At 44.0% G+C, this 20150-nt stretch overlaps 1 protein-coding gene across 1 annotated transcript in view; it reads left to right on the forward strand.

Annotated features, from left to right (window-relative positions):
• Positions 1–3161: 3161 nt before the first annotated feature.
• LOC138754153 (leucine-rich repeat transmembrane neuronal protein 4-like) overlaps positions 3162–20150 on the forward strand; it is a 187269-nt gene continuing 170280 nt past the window's right edge. Inside the window, exons 1-2 of the mRNA XM_069918017.1 lie at positions 3162–3404; positions 3878–5403. Of these exons, the coding sequence (XP_069774118.1) occupies positions 3401–3404; positions 3878–5403 (1530 nt within the window). The 5' untranslated portion in view covers positions 3162–3400. The remainder of the gene's footprint in view (positions 3405–3877; positions 5404–20150) is intronic.

Here is a 20150-nt window from a genome sequence, read left to right on the forward strand (position 1 = left end):
AGGCCTCATTTCTGTGAGGGGTGCTGGACAACTCCTTATGGTAGACAAAGTTAAAGAATTTCTTGTATGTTACATTCTAAATATAGCAATACAAGACAAATAATTGAACTTTTACCTCCCTGAACTCTCATTGCTGGACCTCCTCACCCTTTCTTACATGACATCTGGCTGTTCACCCTCCCTCCTGAGAATGCAGTGAACCCAATCTAAGATATCTCGGACCCTAGCACCAGGGAGGTAACATACAATCTGGGATATTTGATCTCCTCCAAAGAACTTCTTATCTGACCCCCTAACTATGGAATCCTCTTATCAGTACAATTTGCCTCTTCTCCTCCCTTCCCTTCTTAGCCACAGGACCAGACTCCATGCTAAAGACCTGATTACCCCATGACGTGCCTGGTAGGACATCACCCTCAACAGTATCCAAAATGGTATATTCCTCTCCTGTCACCCATCTACCCTCCTCCTGCCTCATAGTGTTATAGAGTCACTGTAACTCCTGTCAATAACAGCCTCTGCCTCCCGAATGATCTGGTGTTCATACAATTCCAGCTCCAATTCCTTAACTCGGTTTGTCAGGAGCTGCAGCTGGATGCACTTCTCACAGATGAAGTCATTAGAGATACTGCTGGCTTCCCTGACAATCCACATCCTGCAAGGGGCACATTCCCCTGCCTTGGCTGTCATATCCACATTCTTTCTATCTCTTCCTCTATCTCTCTCTCTCACTCACTTTCTATCACTCTCTATGTCTTTATCTCTCTCTATCTACTGCCGGTGCTCCTTTTGGATTACTACCACTCTCTGCCCTGAGATGCTAGTAATGTGTCTCTTGGGAGAGACAAAAAACCTGTGACCAATTTCAGGTAGAACTTTGGGAAATTCCTCCCTGACTCCCTAATGACAATCAAGCAGGACCCCTGGAGATCACTGGAATTTGTGATACATTACCAGTAAGACATTCTAATTGCTAAAATATCAAAATTGAGCTTCCCTCCTCCCCTTGCCACAGTTCCTGCCGGGCCTCACCTCGCTGAGTCCGGCTCCTCGCTGCTATTCTCACCAGAACTCTTGCTCCAACTGGAACTCCCACTCCTACTCTTGCCAAAACTCCCGCTCTGTATGAGGGGTGGAAAAAAGCAGGCCACTTCCCACACCCCATCAGAATTCTTGCCCCATCTATGGAAGGGGCAGCGGTTCCTACATTGGGCTGACCGGCCATCTCAGAAGGGAAGAGCATTTGCTTCTATCAGAGGTGCGTAGGATTTCTTCAGTCAGAGGGTGGTAAATCTAAGTTGTTGCCACAGGTAGTTGTGGTCATTGGCGTATTTAAAACATAGATTAATAGGGAATCAAAGGTTATGGGGAGAAGGTCGGGCCACGGGGCTGAGTGGGGAAATGAATCAGCTCATCATTAAATGGTGTGCCAGACTCGATGGGCTGCTCCCATGTCTTCTGGAAGGAATCCTTAATTCAGAGGGACTGCCGTAGATTGATTGAGGTTGGAGGTGGTAGAGATAGCTTTACCGTTTCAACAAGATACAGTGAAAAGCTTGGTTTTGTATTGTCAGCACACCCGGGTGTCACTGTGTATTTAAATCCATTGGGTAAAAACAATGATTAATCAAAATCATGTTTAAAAATTCTAGCATTTAACAGAACACAAAAATTAGATTCATATGGGTGCTCAGATGTACCATCTATTGTACAAATCTTGAAAGAAGTAGGGCTGCAGGCGTCACAAGATGAGTGACACATCCTTGATATTCAACCTATCCCACTGGAGCTTGAAAATTCTCCAAGAGTTTATTTAACTAAAGCCAAATATCAGCAATTTGCATAGATAGTGTCATTACAATTTGTGACTCACCCAATTCCTGGACATATCTGGCTGTGTGGGCAATGATACATACAGTTCCAAAATCAGTTTGCAAAGATAAGGGCGGGATTTTGCTTAATAAGGCGATAGGGGGAGAGAAATTAATCCCCGCTGACAATTTCCATTAGAAAATCAGACACTGGTTGAAAACAAGTTAAAAATATTTCATTCCATTTGAGGTGAAATGCAGTTATCAACAATTCATAGTTGCAGATACATATTTACCAGCATGCAAACTACAAAATGAATTGAAGTAGCAAATTATTTTAACTGCATAGCAACTGCAGTTAATAAATTCCAAGATCAAGTGAATACTTGTGAATTGTTAAGAGCGCCACGTTTTGCTTGAAGTTTCAGCTGCGGGACCTTGATGGTCTGGGCATTAAAAGTGGGCGATTTGTTCCTGAAAGGGAGGAGGGTGCGGTCGTGGTCGGCTGTGTTTCATAGCAGTTCGCCTTCAACGGTCTTTGAAGGCACAAAAGGAGATATATAATAAACTGGATGGCGGTGTTCAATCCTTGTAGAACTCGGCTTTCGCAGCGTGGCAACGTCCAGGCGCTTCCTGGGGTGATCAATCCTCACTCACTCGCCCAGGCACATTCTCTGATATCTCCAAGTTCTCGCTGCACTTGGCAAGAGCGGCGGAGTGGCCGTCAACCACAGCTCTCCGTTATCCATAGAGAGAAAGAGAGAGAGCTGCAATTTAAACACGCACCATTTAGATTCTGGGAGAAATGACATTAGGAGGAATTATGTTGATGCATGTTTTAAAGAAGTAAATCTGGCGTGTCATAATGCAGCAAGAGCGCTTAATTCCAAAGAATCCTTGGTTTTCGGAGGGGCGAAGAGGCTGAGAGAGAAAAAGAGGGGGGGGGTCACTGTCTAGAATTGGTACTTCTACTCTTTGCAAAGGGAGGTTGAAGAGAGGGGGGAGACAGGTTTTAGACTGGTACACAGCGCATATCTGTGCGAAAGTGAGGGAGGGGAAGCTTTGGGAGGCGGAGAGGTGGGGGGGGGGGGATTCTTATTAGATCGCGTCAGAAGCCGCGGACCGACACAGTGGAGCCGCTGGGATGGGGAAGGAGCGTGTTCGTCGCTGCTGAACTTGGTCTTGTCTGGGAGGGAAGGGGTGACGGACCATCGCTGGCAGGGGAAGAGGACGAGGCTGGCTGGAGGGTTCGGATGAAACGGCAGGAGCCCACCCCGGGAGCCGGGCCAGACTAGCGGGGGGGGGGGGGGGCGCAGGCGCCGGGCCAAGCCGGGAATGGGCACGGTGGGCAGTGGCGTGGAGGGGCTGTCACCCGGGCAAACTTCAGCTCGCCTCCGCGCCACTCCATGGCTGGCCTGACGCGCTGGCCAGTGCACGGCGCTCCGCTTCCCCAGGGAACGTATTTGCTATTCATGGATATCAAGGACCCCGACTCTTGCCAGTTAGACTGACAATCTACCTACCATGCAACACGACGAGTAAAGAGCGAGCGAAATAAGCAGCAAGAATTGGGACCCACCGACAACAGCATGGGTGAGTGAGCCCCCAGGTGAATCCCCTTCCCAGCCAGGACACCGATCCCCCCTCCCCTCATTATTACTGTTATATTGAAATACATGTCATTCAAGTTATATAATTGTCATGTTGAAATTATTCCTGAAAGAAAAATCCAGGGTTACGAGGTTGAAGTTTTTGGGGGGAGGTCTGCATAACATCGAGGGCAGAAGGGCCTGTATTGTGCTGCAATGTTCCAGGTTCTTAATGTTTTTATTAATACGATTACTAATTGTTTATCTGCACGGTTCCAAAAAAAAAGCATGCGTTGCATCTGCGTAGTTCCCTTCATTTATTTGGCGCCCAATTTATCCCCCCCCCCCCAAATAATCGCGGGTGTTGATTAAGGAAGAAGGCGTTGTGGGGCATAGTGCGCTGTGGCGACTTGCAGTTGCCCTCTCTCATCGGCGTCTTCTCCCCCTCTCTCTCCCATCCCTTTTTGTTGGTTGCAGGTTTCATGAAATCTCTCATTGCCCCGAGATCTGTGTTGGTCCTCGCCCCCGCGGTGTTGCTGGCGGTGCTGTCCGGTGCTGAGAGAGTATGCCCGAGGACATGTCGGTGCGACGGCAAGATCGTCTATTGCGAATCCCAGGCGCTGCAGGTCATCCCGCGGAACATATCCTCGGGGTCGCTCGGACTCTCCCTCAGGTACAACAGTATCAAGTCCCTCAAACCCAACCAGTTCTCCGGGCTCAACCAACTCACCTGGCTGTACCTGGACCATAACTATGTCCACGCCGTGGACGAGAACGCATTTCAAGGCATCCGCCGGCTGAAAGAGTTAATTCTCAGCTCCAACAAGATCACTCGACTGCACAATGGCACCTTCCATCCGGTGCCCAACCTGCGCAACTTGGATCTCTCCTACAATAAGATGCACGTCTTGCAATCGCTACAATTCAAGGGGCTGAGGAAACTCCAGAGTCTACACCTGAGATCGAACTCGTTGAAAGCGATACCGGTCCGAGCGTTCCAGGACTGCCGCAACTTAGAGTTTCTGGACCTGGGTTACAACCGGCTCCGCAGTTTGGCTCGGAATGCCTTCGCCGGGCTCATGAAACTGACCGAGTTGCACCTGGAACATAACCAGTTCTCCAAGGTCAACCTTGCTCACTTTCCGCGACTGTCCAGCCTGCGGACGCTCTACCTCCAGTGGAACCGGATCAGGGTGTTCAGCCAGGGAATGGCCTGGATTTGGAGCTCCCTGCAAAAGTTGGACCTGTCAGGAAATGAGATCCAAGCCATTGTGCCAGGAGTGTTCCAGTGTGTGCCCAACCTGCACAGTCTTCACCTCAACTCCAACAAGCTCACCACCATCAGCCAGGAAATCCTCAGCTCCTGGACCTCCCTGACCACCATCAGCCTCTCCTCCAACATATGGGAGTGCAACAGGAACATCTGCGCGCTGGTTAGCTGGCTCAAGAACTTCCAAGGCTACAGAGAGAGTGCCATGATATGTGCTGGACCCAAGTCTCTCCAGGGCTATAACGTCATGGAAGCCGTTGACCATTACAAAATCTGCATTGGGGTGCCCCCAGTTGCCACCCAACAACCGCTAGGCTCCAAGACCACCCACAAGATGCTTCCCCCTCTGCCAACCATGGTGGTCAGCAAACCCCAGCTTCCCCCCTCTGTCCATCCTTCCAACGAATCAATCCCTGAGTCAGACCATGACTTTGAGCACATCTCATTTCACAAAATAATAGCGGGGAGCGTGGCACTCTTCTTGTCTGTGACCATGATCCTGCTGGTCATCTACGTCTCGTGGAAGAGGTACCCAGCCAGTATGAAGCAGCTGCAACAGCGGTCCCTGATGAAGAGGCGTCGGAAAAAAAAGAGGGAGTGCGAGAGGCAGATGAACTCCCCCTTGCAGGAGTACTATGTGGACTACAAGCCGACTAACTCTGAAACCGTGGATGTATTGGTCAATGGCACGGCAGCAGGCACCTACACCAGACCAGGCTCAAGGGAATGTGAGGTAGGGTGCATTTTCCTCAGGGAACCGTCCCATGCATTGATTTTGGTGGGGTGGGAAGATCATACCAAGAACATATTGCCACTATTTTGTGTAGAATTCAGATACAAGGGCACAAATCAAGCCTTCACCCTGCCAACATTCAGCCAACAAGGGCCAGGTACGAACAATGGGTGTGTTGTGTTGGCAATGTAACCTAGATGAGACATTGAAAGAGTAACCCTGTTTCTTAACCAGTTAGATGGTGATTGAATTCAGTAATGTTGCAAGGTTGGGGTTAAAAAACTTTTAAAAAGCTGTCCCGATTTGCTCATGTCCTCCACGCCTGCTGTCCTTTATATCCAGTGTTGATCCATCAGAGCCGTTAGTACTCTCCTGCTGCCTTCTGGGTATCCATTGGCATGATGGCATATTGAGAGTACAAACAATTTAGAGCCCATTGATCCCAAGGCATGAATTCAAGTTTCAATTGTTCATTAAATACATCAGTAATTAAAAACCCAGTAATAGCCTTGAAACTATTGGATTGCCTTAAAGACCCATCTGGCTCACTAAAATGATATTCAGTGGAGGAAAATCTGCAATCCTTACTTGGTCTGATCTAATGACTTAATAGAGTTGGGTCTAAGTTCCCCACTAGAATGGGATAGCAAGCTATTCAGAACCAACAAATGAACTAATTTATTAAAACACAAAAGGATGTAATTCGGCCCTCCATTTCCATGCAAGTTCCCAAAGCCTGGTCTTACCCCATTCAGCCTGTGCTCCCTGTGAATGAAACCTCCACCCCAATTGATAATTACCACTGAGGGTGAATTAGAAACACAAGTGGCATGAATGCCTTGGGTAATTTAATGCTACCATCCTGAAAGCCCTGCCCGTTGATGAAAACATTAACTCGCCTGCCATGAAGTCTATCAATCAATCCTAGTGTGACAGCACTCTGTGTGATAAGGCTGAACCATCTATTAGACACCACAGGAGTGGCATTTGTACATCAAGCAGCTGAAGACTATTACTTTATTATTTTCACATGGGCTTGTTACTTGCCAGAATCCGGTCTTACTTGCCCTTAAAGGGCAGTCATTTGGCCAGATACAATTTTAATCAATTAACATGAATCAGTCATTTATGCATGTTGTGTCGTTCAGTTGCTCTCGGAGCTATTCTTACAAACGTATCATGGTGCAACAGCCTAATTGACTTGATACTGCATTAATGTAACGGGAAGTTTTCCTTCATCTGGTGGAATGACTAATTGGACACCTGTATGCCAACTTGTTCTGATTCGGCATCACTGTGCGAAATGAGACCTCAATAGTCCAGGCAGTATTGGTGGATAAGGAAACAGATGTTAATGGTTGAAGACCTTTTGTCAGACTTGAAATAGTAGCTCTGTTTCTTTCTTCATGGGTGCTGCCCGTCCCCTGAGTGTTTTCTGCATTTTGTCCATTTTTTTTGGAATTCCTTCATCTGGAGATTTTTTAATATTAATGTGGTACCTTTGCCTCAACAACTGCATGAAATTGATCCAGGCTCAGTTGATACAACAATAGACTGGGATCCTGCACCTGAGCCAAATGTTGCAGGTGATGGAAATCTGAAATAAAATCAGGAGATGCCAAAATTGCTCGGGGTCAGCCAGGTGTGTTGGTGGGTGGAGAAGGGAGTTGGGCTAGTTGCGTTAACAGCGGAGCACATTTCCTGTTCTAGATGGCTGTATGGAGAATGGTACTGGTTGCTATTGAAATCCACATGAACTCTGAGGCCTCTCCGTTTTCTAACAGCTGTGGTACACTGACTTGTATCCTTAACAGAAAAGGAGTTGTCTGAACAATTGGCGCTACTAATTTTTAAACTGTTTTTGCTGGAGGGCTGTCATCAACAGGATTCCAGTGGAGGATATTCATGATGGACAACACAAGAGGATTTGTCAGTGACTTGGAAATCTGCAAAAACAGATTTTATATTTTTTGTGGAGGAAAATGTTATCCAGCCTTTTGAAGAGCTTCCAGATCTCTGAATAGTGCTAAGGGATATTTTTATACACTGCAAGCAATGGCATGGAACTTGGGTTAATGCTCTGATTGAAACCAACAATTCCCACAATTCAGTAGTTGAAGAAGAAAGGTTTGAATTTATATGGTGCCTCTTCATGTCTCAGTCCAGAGATCCTGAATCATTACACTGGACAACAATGTTTTTTAGAAATATTTGCTTTCTGAAAAATATGGAGATTATGATAGACAACTTCAAGCTGAACACAAAGATAATTTCAGATTAGCTGCATCACGTAGAAATTTGGAGAAACATTAAATTAACTTTGATTGAATTTAGCCTGTTTAATCGCATACTGATCCTGACACGTTGCGTTTGTTCAACTGACCTAAAAATGTTTTGCCACTGATTTTCATTTGTACTCAGCATCTGATGCCTCTCATGTCAGTGTCCAACAATAGTCGGCCTGCACTGATGGATTCCAGTTACCCTGATACCACTTTGCCATGGTTGCAATGTCCTGGTGAAACCTTTCATCATGTTTGTCACTCACTGCACCCAGACCAGCAGGGAAGACGTCCCAAGTGCAGATGCAGAAAATGAATTTTCAACGACATGTTTGCTTGAAGAATGTTGTCAGTCTGCTGGATGTAGTTTGGTGCTCTGTGGTTGCCAAGAAAACGATTTGTGATTTTAAAAAAAAATTAAGGTGATTTTCGTGATCAACAGCCTAAAATACACCTAAAAGTGTTCAGGAAGGAAAATCTTAATGTCCAATGGTCTCTCACAGGATTTTTGAAATGTACTTATAATGTACGAAATGTAGTCACCACAGAGATCAATGTGATAATGGCCAGATAATCCGATTGCCAATATTAGTTGAAGGTTAAGAATTTAGGGCACCAGTGAGAAATATTACTGTCAGCAGCTGCAACAGCCAAGCCCTTATCTGACAAGACTTTGCCTCCAACAGTGCAACAGAGCAGCCAGCCCTTTCACACGAGAGTAGGAGTTGAACACACAACCACATGGGTCAGAAGTGGGACCTGCTTCCTCCTGAGCCACAGCTGATGCATGCACCGGCCGGAGTGTTGATCTAAATTAATCGTTATTTGCTGGATTAGGATCTCACTCCATAACATTTTCGCTTTGAATATTATTTAGGCAAGACATCTCACAACTGCTGAAAAGATTAACTAATCCATGGAAATGTCATTCACGTCGAAGAATTCATTGCAAAAGATAAAGATCATTTAAAATCTAAGTGTTTTATACCTCAGTTCGTTGGCATGGTTGGGTTTCTGGTACTGAACATGGTAGATTTTCAGTTTGAATTCTGATTGCTTGTCGGATTGAGTGGTCTGTTTAGTTAATGTAGACGCTGTGAAGATGAACACGTGACATTCAGTAAATTGCTCATGGACAGGGCTAGACTAGGTCACATTCCATGTTATTTTCTTCCAAAGGACCATGATTGGCCTATGTGGCAAAAAGCAAGTGAATTGAATGAATTAACTATGAATTTGTGAGTCCAGCCACTTTTTCATGTTGCTGAGATTCCTCCTGTAGCGTTTGAAAAAGAAGTTAATTGAAGATTAAAATGTAGTCGAACTGTAATTCTACCAACAAGGCAAGACTTCCAATGCTTTGCTTGCAGTGTAACTAGTTCAATATTGACACCAATCCATTGTATTCAATTAAATCCCACCACACACAGCAGGGGATAAGATTTATCGTTGGTTGCCAGCACTAATTTGGTCACCATTGTATTCTCTTCCTGCACACTCATTTCAATTTCTGCCAGTTCACAGTGATGGTCCTTTCTGCAGCTATTGTCCAAGTGTGCTGAGCAGATCAGAGTTCTACAGCAGTGCAGAGGCATGGGACACTCCAGAGGTCAGGTGGTGTGCATTGGGTAAAAACACAAAATGCTGAAGAAATTCAGCTGGTCAAGCAGTGTCCTTTATGTTTTTTCTTTGGCTTGGCTTCGCGGACGAAGATTTATGGAGGGGGTAAAAGTCCACGTCAGCTGCAGGCTCGTTTGTGGCTGACAAGTCCGATGCGGGACAGGCAGACATGGTTGCAGCGGTTGCAGGGGAAAATTGGTTGGTTGGGGTTGGGTGTTGGGTTTATCCTCCTTTGCCTTTTGTCAGTGAGGTGGGCTCTGCGGTCTTCTTCAAAGGAGGTTGCTGCCCGCCAAACTGTGAGGCACCAAGATGCACGGTTTGAGGCGTTATCAGCCCATTGGCGGTGGTCAATGTGGCAGGCACCAAGAGATTTCTTTAGGCAGTCCTTGTACCTTTTCTTTGGTGCACCTCTGTCACGGTGGCCAGTGGAGAGCTCGCCATACAACACGATCTTGGGAAGGCGATGGTCCTCCATTCTGGAGACGTGACCCATCCAGCGCAGCTGGATCTTCAGCAGCGTGGACTCGATGCTGTCGACCTCTGCCATCTCGAGTACTTCGATGTTAGGGATGAAAGCGCTCCAATGGATGTTGAGGATGGAGCGGAGACAACGCTGGTGGAAGCGTTCTAGGAGCCGTAGGTGGTGCCGGTAGAGGACCCATGATTCGGAGCCGAACAGGAGTGTGGGTATGACAACGGCTCTGTATACGCTTATCTTTGTGAGGTTTTTCAGTTGGTTGTTTTTCCAGACTCTTTTGTGTAGTCTTCCAAAGGCTCTATTTGTCTTGGCGAGTCTGTTGTCTATCTCATTGTCGATCCTTGCATCTGATGAAATGGTGCAGCCGAGATAGGTAAACTGGTTGACCGTTTTGAGTTTTGTGTGCCCGATGGAGATGTGGGGGGGCTGGTAGTCATGGTGGGGAGCTGGCTGATGAAGGACCTCAGTTTTCTTCAGGCTGACTTCCAGGCCAAACATTTTGGCAGTTTCCGCAAAGCAGGACGTCAAGCGCTGAAGAGCTGGCTCTGAATGGGCAACTAAAGCGGCATCGTCTGCAAAGAGTAGTTCACGGACAAGTTGCTCTTGTGTCTTGGTGTGAGCTTGGTGTGTCCTTTATGTAGCAAAGGTAAAAATACATGACCGACATTTCGGGCTTGAGCCCTTCATCAGGGTATGGAAAAATGTCAGCAGGTGTCTGAACAAAAGGGAAGGGAGGCAAAGGCAGGAGGTAATAGGTGGGGAGGGAGGGTACAGCAGAGATCTGGATGGCATTAACATCGAATTCTCTGGTTTCTGTTAACCTCCTCACCTTTTACCCCTGCTCTTTCCAGTTTTTTTCCAGTTCTCCTCCCTCCCTTCCCCTTCCACTCATCCAACCATCCCTCCTCCCCCTGATCACTGCTGTCCCCTCTCCCCATTCACCTATCACCTCCTGCCTTTGCCACCCCCTTCTCCCCACCCTTTGGACGCCTGCCGACATTCTTTCATACCTTGATGAAAGGCTCAAGCCCAAAATGTTGGTTCTGTATTTCTACCTTTTCTACGGAAAGGACACTGTTTGACCTGTTGAGTTTCTCCAGCATTTTGTTTTTACTTCAACCACGGTGTCTGCAAACTTTCATGATTTACTTCGGTGTGCACTGGGTCTCTTACTGTTTCTCTGGCCTCTCTGTTGTGTCCAAGGGTTATTCCAATAACTTAGCAAATGCATGGGAGCCATAAAGTTTTACAGCATGGAAACAGGCCCTTCAGCCCAACATCCATGCTGACAAAGTTGTCTGTCTAAGCTGGTCACATTTGTCTGCATTTCATCCATATCCCTCTCTACCTTTCCTATCAATGTGCCTGGCCTTTGAACCCAGCAATGCTTTTTTTACCAGGTGATCCAGCAACATGTTCCACCTGCCCACTGTGTGAAAAAAGTGCCCCTCAGGTCCCTTTTAAGTCTTTCTCCTCTCGCCTTAAATCTGTGCCTCTAGTTTACAATTCCCCTACCCTGGGACTATTTATCTGATCCATGTCCATCAGGACTTTTTCAACCAGTTGGGAACTGATTATTCTGTCCCCCAGTTATACACTAGCCACAGCTGGTGACTGTGCCCAACTGCCCTCAACTTCATCAAGGTGAAGACTTTTCCATACAACTTGAATTAATATTAATTATTGTCTTTTTAAATTAATTCAATATTTTGCATTTTGATTGGCATTTAATTTTTAATATTTAAATGTTCATTTTTTTTCAATTTTTAAGAAAATTTATTTACAGCACGGTTAAAAACCAATTCCAGCCATTTAAATTTGTGCTGCCCAATCACACCCAAATTAACCTACAAACCCTGTAAATTTTGGAGGTTGGGAGGAAACTAGATAACCATGCAGGTTATAGACAGTGCCAGATTCTAACCGGATCGCTGGTGCTGTTACAGCTTTAACCATGTCACCCCACAAACTAATGTTAAATCCAGGACAGAATTCAACATAGAACTCTTCAGCCCTTGATGTTGTACTGACCTATATATTCTTTTTTTTTAAAAAAGTACTAAACCCATCCTATCCCGTAACCCTTTATTCTTCTTCCATCCATGTGCCTGTCTGAGTCTCTTAAATGCCCCTTATGTTCCAGTCTCCACCACCACACCTCGCGAGCCGTTCCAGGCACCCACAACTCTCTGCATAAAAAAACTTACCCCTGATGTCTTCCTTAAACCTCCCTCCCTTCACTTTGTACATGTCCTCTGATGTTTGCTAATCCTGCCCTGGGAAAAAGATGCTGGCTGTCTACCCTGTCTCGGCCTCTCATAATCTTGTCGACCTCTATCAAGTCTCTTCTCATCCTTTTACACTCCAAAGAGAAAAATCCCAGCTCTGCTAACCTTGCCTCGTAAGACTTGTTTTCCAATCCAGGAAACATCCTGGTAAATCTCCTCTGAACCCTCTCCATTAGCTTCACCAGCCTTCCTGTAATGAGGTGACCAGAACTGAACACAATACTCTCAGGGTGGTCTCACCTAAGATTTGTATTGCAACATGACCTCTCTAGTCCTGAATTTAATCCCCCCATTAATGAATCTCAGCATCCCATAGGCCTTCTTAACTATCCAATCAACCTGTGTGGTAACCTTGAGGGATGTATGGAGTTGGTCCCCAAGGTCTTTCTGTCCATCCACACTCTTAAGTAACTGACCATTAACCCTGTACTCACCCTCTGGTTTGTCCTTCTAAAATGCATCACCTCACACATACCCTGATTGAACTCCATCTGCCACTTTTCTGTCCAACTCTTGGATCCTGTCTATATCCTCTTGTAACCTTCAACAACCTTCAGCTCCATCCACAACTCTTTCAATCTTCATGTCATCTGCAAACACTGACCCATCCTTCCACCTCTTCATCCAGGTCATTTATAAAAGTCACAAAGAGCAGGGGTCCCAGAACAGATTCTTGCGGCACTCCACTAGTCACTAACCTCCGGGCAGAATACTTGCCTTCCACTACTATTCTCTGCTTTCTTTCTGCAAGCCAACTTTTATCCATGCACCCAAAGTTCCACTGATCCCATGCCTCATGACTTTTTGGATGAGTCTCTCATAGGGGACCTTGTCAAATGGCTTGCTAAAATCCATGTGGACCACATCTACCGCCCTACCCTCATCATTTTATTTTGTTACCTCCTCAAAAATCTGAATTAGGCTCTTGAAGCATGACTTTCTCTTCACAAAGCCATGCTGACTATCCTTGAGTAGAATGCTCATAATTAAAGCTTATACTTCACCTGGAGGAATCCCATGCAGACAAAGGGGAAGACCTATAAACTGTTTCCAAACATCTCTGATGATCAGAGACATGCAGGAACTGTGCAAATGGTCTTTGATAATAGAAGTGGCATCAGATGGGCCATGTTTGGAGCTGTTGACTGAAACCTGAGACACAAGTTGACTTCAGCCAGACAGCTAGTAGGAGCAGCAAGATATTGGGAGGTGGGAAGATGCAAATCGAACGTGTCACCATGCGAGGGGATGGAGTTCCACGGTCTAACCTATTTCAAATCCACGTGCAAAGGCAAGTTCCTGAGAAGACTGAATCGGGCAAGGCTACCAGCCGCCATCATGTCATCCTTTTACAGGATCTCTGTTAATAGCGTCCTGACCATCTGCATCACAGTGTGGTACGATTGCTGTGGAGAACTGGACCGGAGATCAATCCACAGGATCAAAAGAATGGCAGAGAGTTTCTCTGGAGTCTCCTTCCCCCCCGCCCCCAATCCACGTGATCTACTGGGATCGTTATCTGAAGAGGCTCCACCCTGTACACCACCATCTTTCAGCTGCTCCCATTGGGAGAGAGATGCAGGAGTATCAGAGCCCGCACCACCAGGCTGAGAAACAGCTTCTTCCCATGGGCAGTGAGAATGCTGAACGACCAAAGGAACTGCTCACACTCACCATCTGAGACACACATATTCACAAAACAAACCTGTATATGTATTGTTTGTCTATATGTGTGTTATGTTTGGGTGTGTGTCCACATGTTTTGAACTGAGGACCAGAGAAAGCTGTCAGGTTGTACTTGTGGAATTGGATGATAATAGACTTGACTTGAAGTTCAATCAGCAACAGGATATCTCAGCGCACGTCAACTCCAAACAACCAATAGCCGTCTGTGATTTCCCCAATGTCTCCAGGCAGTGTACCATCTGGAAAAAGAACACTACTTTAATCTCTTCCTTAGTAGGAGATGTAAACTTAGTAATCTCTCAGGAGCCACAACTTCCTCAGCAACTTGTCAGGGAAAGATTTGCCCTCGGACCAAACTTGAGATTGCTGTCGCTCATTATGGCAGAAGTGTTAGCACAAACGAGGTACCAGGAAGAAAAGACTACCTTCAAAACTGCAACTGTCAGCTTGCTCTTTGCCCTGCCTATGTTTTAAGATGGTTCTGCCTGGAAGAGGACCATCGAAGTAAGTCGATGTGCAAAACTCCTGGCATTTCAGCCAACAAGGAAATGAAATCAGTGGCTTAAGTACTGGGAAAGAATAACTTTAAAACCTTTCATATTGGCATATATTTAAATCAATAATCAGTAAAAAGACAACTCATCTTCATCATTTATTTAATCAATTCCAGAATGTGGGAACCACTGATAAGAACAGCATTTATTGCTCATACCTATTTTATTCCAAAATATTCCTCTACTTATACTTTTAGTCGTGGCATCTGAGCGTCATGGAAATGTGACCCTTGGCCCATCCGAATCTGGGACCACCATGAAGCACTCACTTACACTAATCTTTCACCAGTTCCATTTATTTCTCCTGTCAGCTCCTACCAGATTCTACCACTTGCCTACACAAAAGGGGAAATTTACATGGGCATGTAATCCACCGAAGTGGGAAGAAACTGAACCAACCCAGCAGAATGTAACAGGAAGAGCAAGAGCTCAGGCCTGAAACGTCGGCATTGTAACTTTATCTCCCCTATTGGCGCTGAAAGATCGGCTGAGTTCTTCCAGCATTTTGGTATGTTTTTATGACAATCACAGCACCTGCAGACTTTCGTGTTTCACTCATGCAAACTCCACGCAGACGATAACAAGAGTTCAAGAGTTGTGAGGTGATGATGCAACTCTTGAAATCTCTGAGACCAGATTTGAAACATTGTGTTCAATTCTGGTCAACTCATTACAGGAAGGATGTGGAAGCTATGGAGAGGGTGCAGAGGAGATTTACCAGGATATTGCCTGGATTGGAAAACAGAGTCTAGGTTAGCAGAGCTGAGGATTTTCTCTTTGGACTGCAGAAGAATTAGAGGAGAGTTAATAGAGGTCTACAAGCTTATGAGAGGCATAGACAGGGTTGGCAGCCAGCACCTATTTCCCAGGATGAGAGTAGCAAACATCAGAGGACATCTGTACAAAATTTAGGGGAGATATTAGGTGTAAGTTTTTTTTTATTGGTATTGTTAATGGTATTGGGACATTTAAGAGAGTCTTAAGCAGGCGCATGGATGGAATAAATGTAGAGGATTATGTGGTAGGGAGGATTTAGCTTTTTTTTTGTCCGGAACATATAAGTTGGCACAACATCAACAGCCGAAGGCCCTGTACTGTGCTGTAGTGTTCTATGTTCTAACACCAGATGACAGTATTGAACCCACACCCACCACCACTATTCATAATATACACAAGTGAATGCAATCTAATATAGCAGCAAGTCAATACAGTCCCGTATAAGTGTTAACATCACTGTTGTTATATATACTATATTATAAGATAACATCCTTAAACATTACATCAGTGAAGCACTTAAGTGGTCACATGGCCACTTGATGTTTAGAGGTTCCAGAGTCTCAGATATGGTTGCCATCCTTCATTGCCCATGTCTTGAGGAGTTGTCTGAGCAGCATCAGAGATCATTTACAAGGTCGTGGTTATGCTTTGCATCTGAAGTCACACGTAGGCCAAACCTGGGAACAAGAGCAGGTTCCCATCCCTAAATGACTTCAGTAACCAGCACCTTTGGAGATGGTAGCTTTTACTTGAATTATGAGGATTTTAATTAACATAAATATGAAGTCCTCACCCATGGTGGTGAACAGTTGCCTTTGGATCAATGGTCTAACTTCCACATGAAGCAATGTCAGAAATGCTACTTGCATGTAGCACAGTCATTGGCCTCAATCTTCATCTTTACATTTAAAAAATTTTACATTTACATTTAAAAGGATTTTAAGCATACAGCACGGCAACAGGCCATTTCGTCCGTGGCTCCCAATTTACACCTAATTAACTTACAACCTTGGTACATTTTTTGAAGGGTGGGAGGAAACCAGAGCCCCCATGGAAAACCTACGCAGACATGGCGAGAACGTACAAGCTCTTTACAGACAGAGTGGGATTCAAACCCTAATCCGATCGCTGGTGCTGTAAAGGCATTGCACTAACCGCTATCCCAATTGGGCCACCCTAATTTTTTTCTGTACATAAGAATTCCTTGCTTTATAAATTTTACCAGTATCTCTTTGGGCAAACATATCTTTGATTTTAAAACTTATACATCTTTATAAGGTTTTCACTCCAGCCAAATGCTCTCTATTCTTTGTACTAAGGGAATACACTGTATTGAAATGCCATAATTACTTCTTTTGACCCATACCACTTACTACATTTTCTGTAATAAAATCCATTGTGTGCACGTGTGTGTAGATGAAAGTCTGCTGACGCCGCGATTGTAAATCCTTTAATTCAAACGTCTGGTTTTTTTTCCACTCACACCTTGAAGAAGGGCTCAGGCCCGAATCATCAGTAACATATCTTTACCTCCTGCGAGACTGGCTGAGCTTCCCCAGCACTTCTGTGTGTTGATGGCGCACATCTATTTGATAGTTTATTTCCATGCAGAGCACATTGCTCTAAAAAAATTGTTGAACATTACTCAATTAACATGGCCTCATTAAAAAGGGAGATATTGTAGATTATGTGCAAAACTAGTACATTCCAGCATTATTTCTAAAACCATGAAGCTGTGTTAAAGATAATGAAAGATAATTTTCTAGTTTTATTTTGTTAGCTGGTTTCTCCCTCAGGGTTGGAAGCTGGGATTTACAAGCAGCTGTCAATCAGCAGATATTCACGTTTTGTCCTTTATACGTTCCCAGTTAAATTGCCCTCCCTCAAGGGCCCTGAGCAATGCCTTCAAAGGAGTAAGCTAAGTGAAAGCCAATTCATTGCAGTAGCCAAGGTTAACAACTGAGTACAGTTGGTGAGCACAGACATGAGAAGTCACACAGCAGATTCAAACCTATGGAGTACTTAAATCATTTGTCAGCTGGAAAATTGCATCATATTGGTAGTGACCACTAACCTTCCACTCCTTTTAATGTCTTCTGTAAAAGGGTTGAATAATTCAGTCTGAGTCCAAACCTTAGAGATTATTACAATTGCATATTCATTTAATAAGGACATTTTGTGCAATATCACATTTCCTGTTTTATTACCTGAGAATAAAATAATCTTGATGAATATTCTGTCTTTGCAATGCTTGATTGATAAAGTTTTCCTCCTCCTCTTCCACCATCACCCCTACCCCCCCACCCCCCACCACCAACCCCCCCCAAACGGACAGTGAGACTGCTGAATGACCAAAGGAACTACTCACACTAACCATCCAAGACCTTTATACTCATGAAACTATATTTTTTTATTTGTATAGATGAATACTTGTCTTGCATATGTATTGTTTGTCTGTATGTGAGTTATGTCTGGTTGTGTGTCTTCACACGTTGCACCAAGGACCGGAGAGCGTTGTTTCATTGGGCTGTACTTGTGCAATCTGATGATAGTAAACTTGACTTGATTTTACTTAGAAAATTTTCATAAGTTGGGCCATTTTAGCCATTGCAGCAACACAAGAACACTTCATTAGCCTTAATGCTTCGAGAGCAGCTATTCTCAATGGGGCCCTACGACCCCCCACAGGGGCCACACCACATTGAAGTAAAAGCTTTGTTTTCTTTTCACCTCATGTTACATAAATATTTTTAATGCTTTTTTTTGTAAGCAGTAGGAACTACAGAAGAAACCAAACCTTGATCGCTTCACAGGGTAGGGAGCCCATAAACTTTGAGCAGAATAAAGGTTGAGAATGGCTGCTCTGGCTTTATATCAGACAAAATGCTTGTTTGTTTTGGTAAATGAACATGTATCCCGATAGATCAGCAATGATCTCTTTGATGAAGATTAGCCTGCTAATACTATATTCTTATCTTTTAAAAATATATTTGTTGAGTTTAATTTAAAAAAACATACATATTCATCTAATACATGGGCTGAAAGATAAGAAAAGACAGATAATTTGTACTTTTCAAATAATTATATATAAATTGTGTGTACCCTTCTCAATCATTTCAAAACATTTCAAAAGAAAAAGAGGAAATAAAAATAACCCCCCCCCCCCAATTAATCGAACCTCTCCCTCTAAACAAGTTAACTTGCATATTAATATAAATAGGAAACGAAAGACGACACTCGGAGGTCAGACACCACCACTCAGGAGCGCTCAAGAACCCTAGTTCATTAAATTATGGTCATACTCCACAAATTGTGAAAATCCGACCTTCACATCTTTAACATTATTTATGACATTTTTTCTAAACTTAAGGAGGACATGACCTCCTGAAATGATTGAAAATGAGTAGGTGGGGTACTGCCTTTCCATCTCATCAGAATTGCCCTTCCGGCTACCAATGAGGTCAAAGCCAAAATTCACTCTGAGATGGCATCATTAGTGATTTCTCATCTTGAGAAAAAAACAAATAGAGCAATTAAAGGGTCATGGTTCTCATTTGACCTTAAAAAAAAAAGACTGATAAAGTTTGAAAGTAATTTTTTAAAAAGATTTTCTGAACTAGGGCAAGTCCAGAACCTATGTATCGATGAAGCCTCAAAAATTCATGAATCAAATTTAGAACAATGTCCCAGTCCTCATCTGGAAATATATTCTCATCAAGAATACATTTAGGTGACATTGTGGAGAGTCAAGGGAACAGCATAACATGATAGCTGAAAAAGTGAGAAATAAAATGGAGAAGGAAGAGCAAAGCCATTATAACTAGATCAAGTTTCCTTTCCAGTAAATGCTGGAAAGACTCAGAAGGTCAGGCAGTATCTCAAAGTTCAAAATTCAGATTTATTGTCAGAGAACATACATAATATCACATACAACCCTGAGATCCTTTTAGCACGTGGGCGAGGTAGAATTTCTACTTAAGGGTAGTGCAAAGAAGTATACATACTGTATATAAAAGAGAGAAATGTAAACAAACTATACAATGCAGAAAATAAATATTCAGTAAGAGTCCTTAAATGAGTCTCTGATTGAGTTTGTTGTTGAGGAGTCCGATGGTGGAGGGTGAGCAGCTACTCCTAACCTGGTGGTGTGAGGCACATATACCTCTTTCCTGATGGCGGCAGTGAGAACAGAATGTGTCTGGGGTGGTGTGCATCCTTGAAGATTGTTGCTGCTCTTTGACAGCAGCGCTCCCTGTAGATATTCTCGGTGGGGAGGGTTTTGCCTGCAACGTACTGGGTTGTGTCCACGAAGAATCAGGTGAAGTTTTCTGAAATTCGTCAAAAAGCACCTGAGATTATTTTGGCCTGTGGTCCAAGATATTGGTGTCCACATGCCAGGCCATGATGCAGCAGGTCGCCACACTTTCTGCAACACCTCTGTAGAAGTTTGGCATAATTCTGTTTCTCTTTTCAGATACTTTGACAAAACTTGAAAAAAAAGAGAAAACAAGTTAGGGAGGAAAGACAGATAGGACAAGGGGGCTATTTCTGATTGGGTGGGCCATAATTGTCATAATGTTATATTGTTCATGAAAACAACTAGTGATAAGTTAACAACTATAATTAGAGAGAGAAAGATTGAAAGAAAGAAAGACAATGAAATGTAAAAGCTGTTAAGTGCTGGTCAGTGTCATGTTTATTCAACAATTTTAATTATTCTGATGGACAACTGTTGATGGCAATGCTATTCCTGTTAATATGCTGTTCAAATATTGGCCTGCACAGATAACTTGAGGTCATCTCATTGCTGCAATATGCTGTTCCATGATAAGCTGTCCTAAAACCTTGAGAAGCTAGGAGAAGTTTTTCATTTTAAACCATTATGTGTATATAATATTCCTTGTGTTTGAACAATAAACTCTTGTGACTGAACAAAATCCACGTGCCTGCATAAAATAGTCTTTAACAAGCTAAGCACTTTACTGAGCTGAATATTTTGCCACTGTAAATAGGCTTGCTGTTGTTAGTATGCTGAGGTTCCACTCTCCAAGGTTGCACATGA

Source organism: Narcine bancroftii, chromosome 2 (assembly GCF_036971445.1).
Source record: "Narcine bancroftii isolate sNarBan1 chromosome 2, sNarBan1.hap1, whole genome shotgun sequence".
NCBI classification, from domain to species: Eukaryota; Metazoa; Chordata; class Chondrichthyes; order Torpediniformes; family Narcinidae; genus Narcine; species Narcine bancroftii.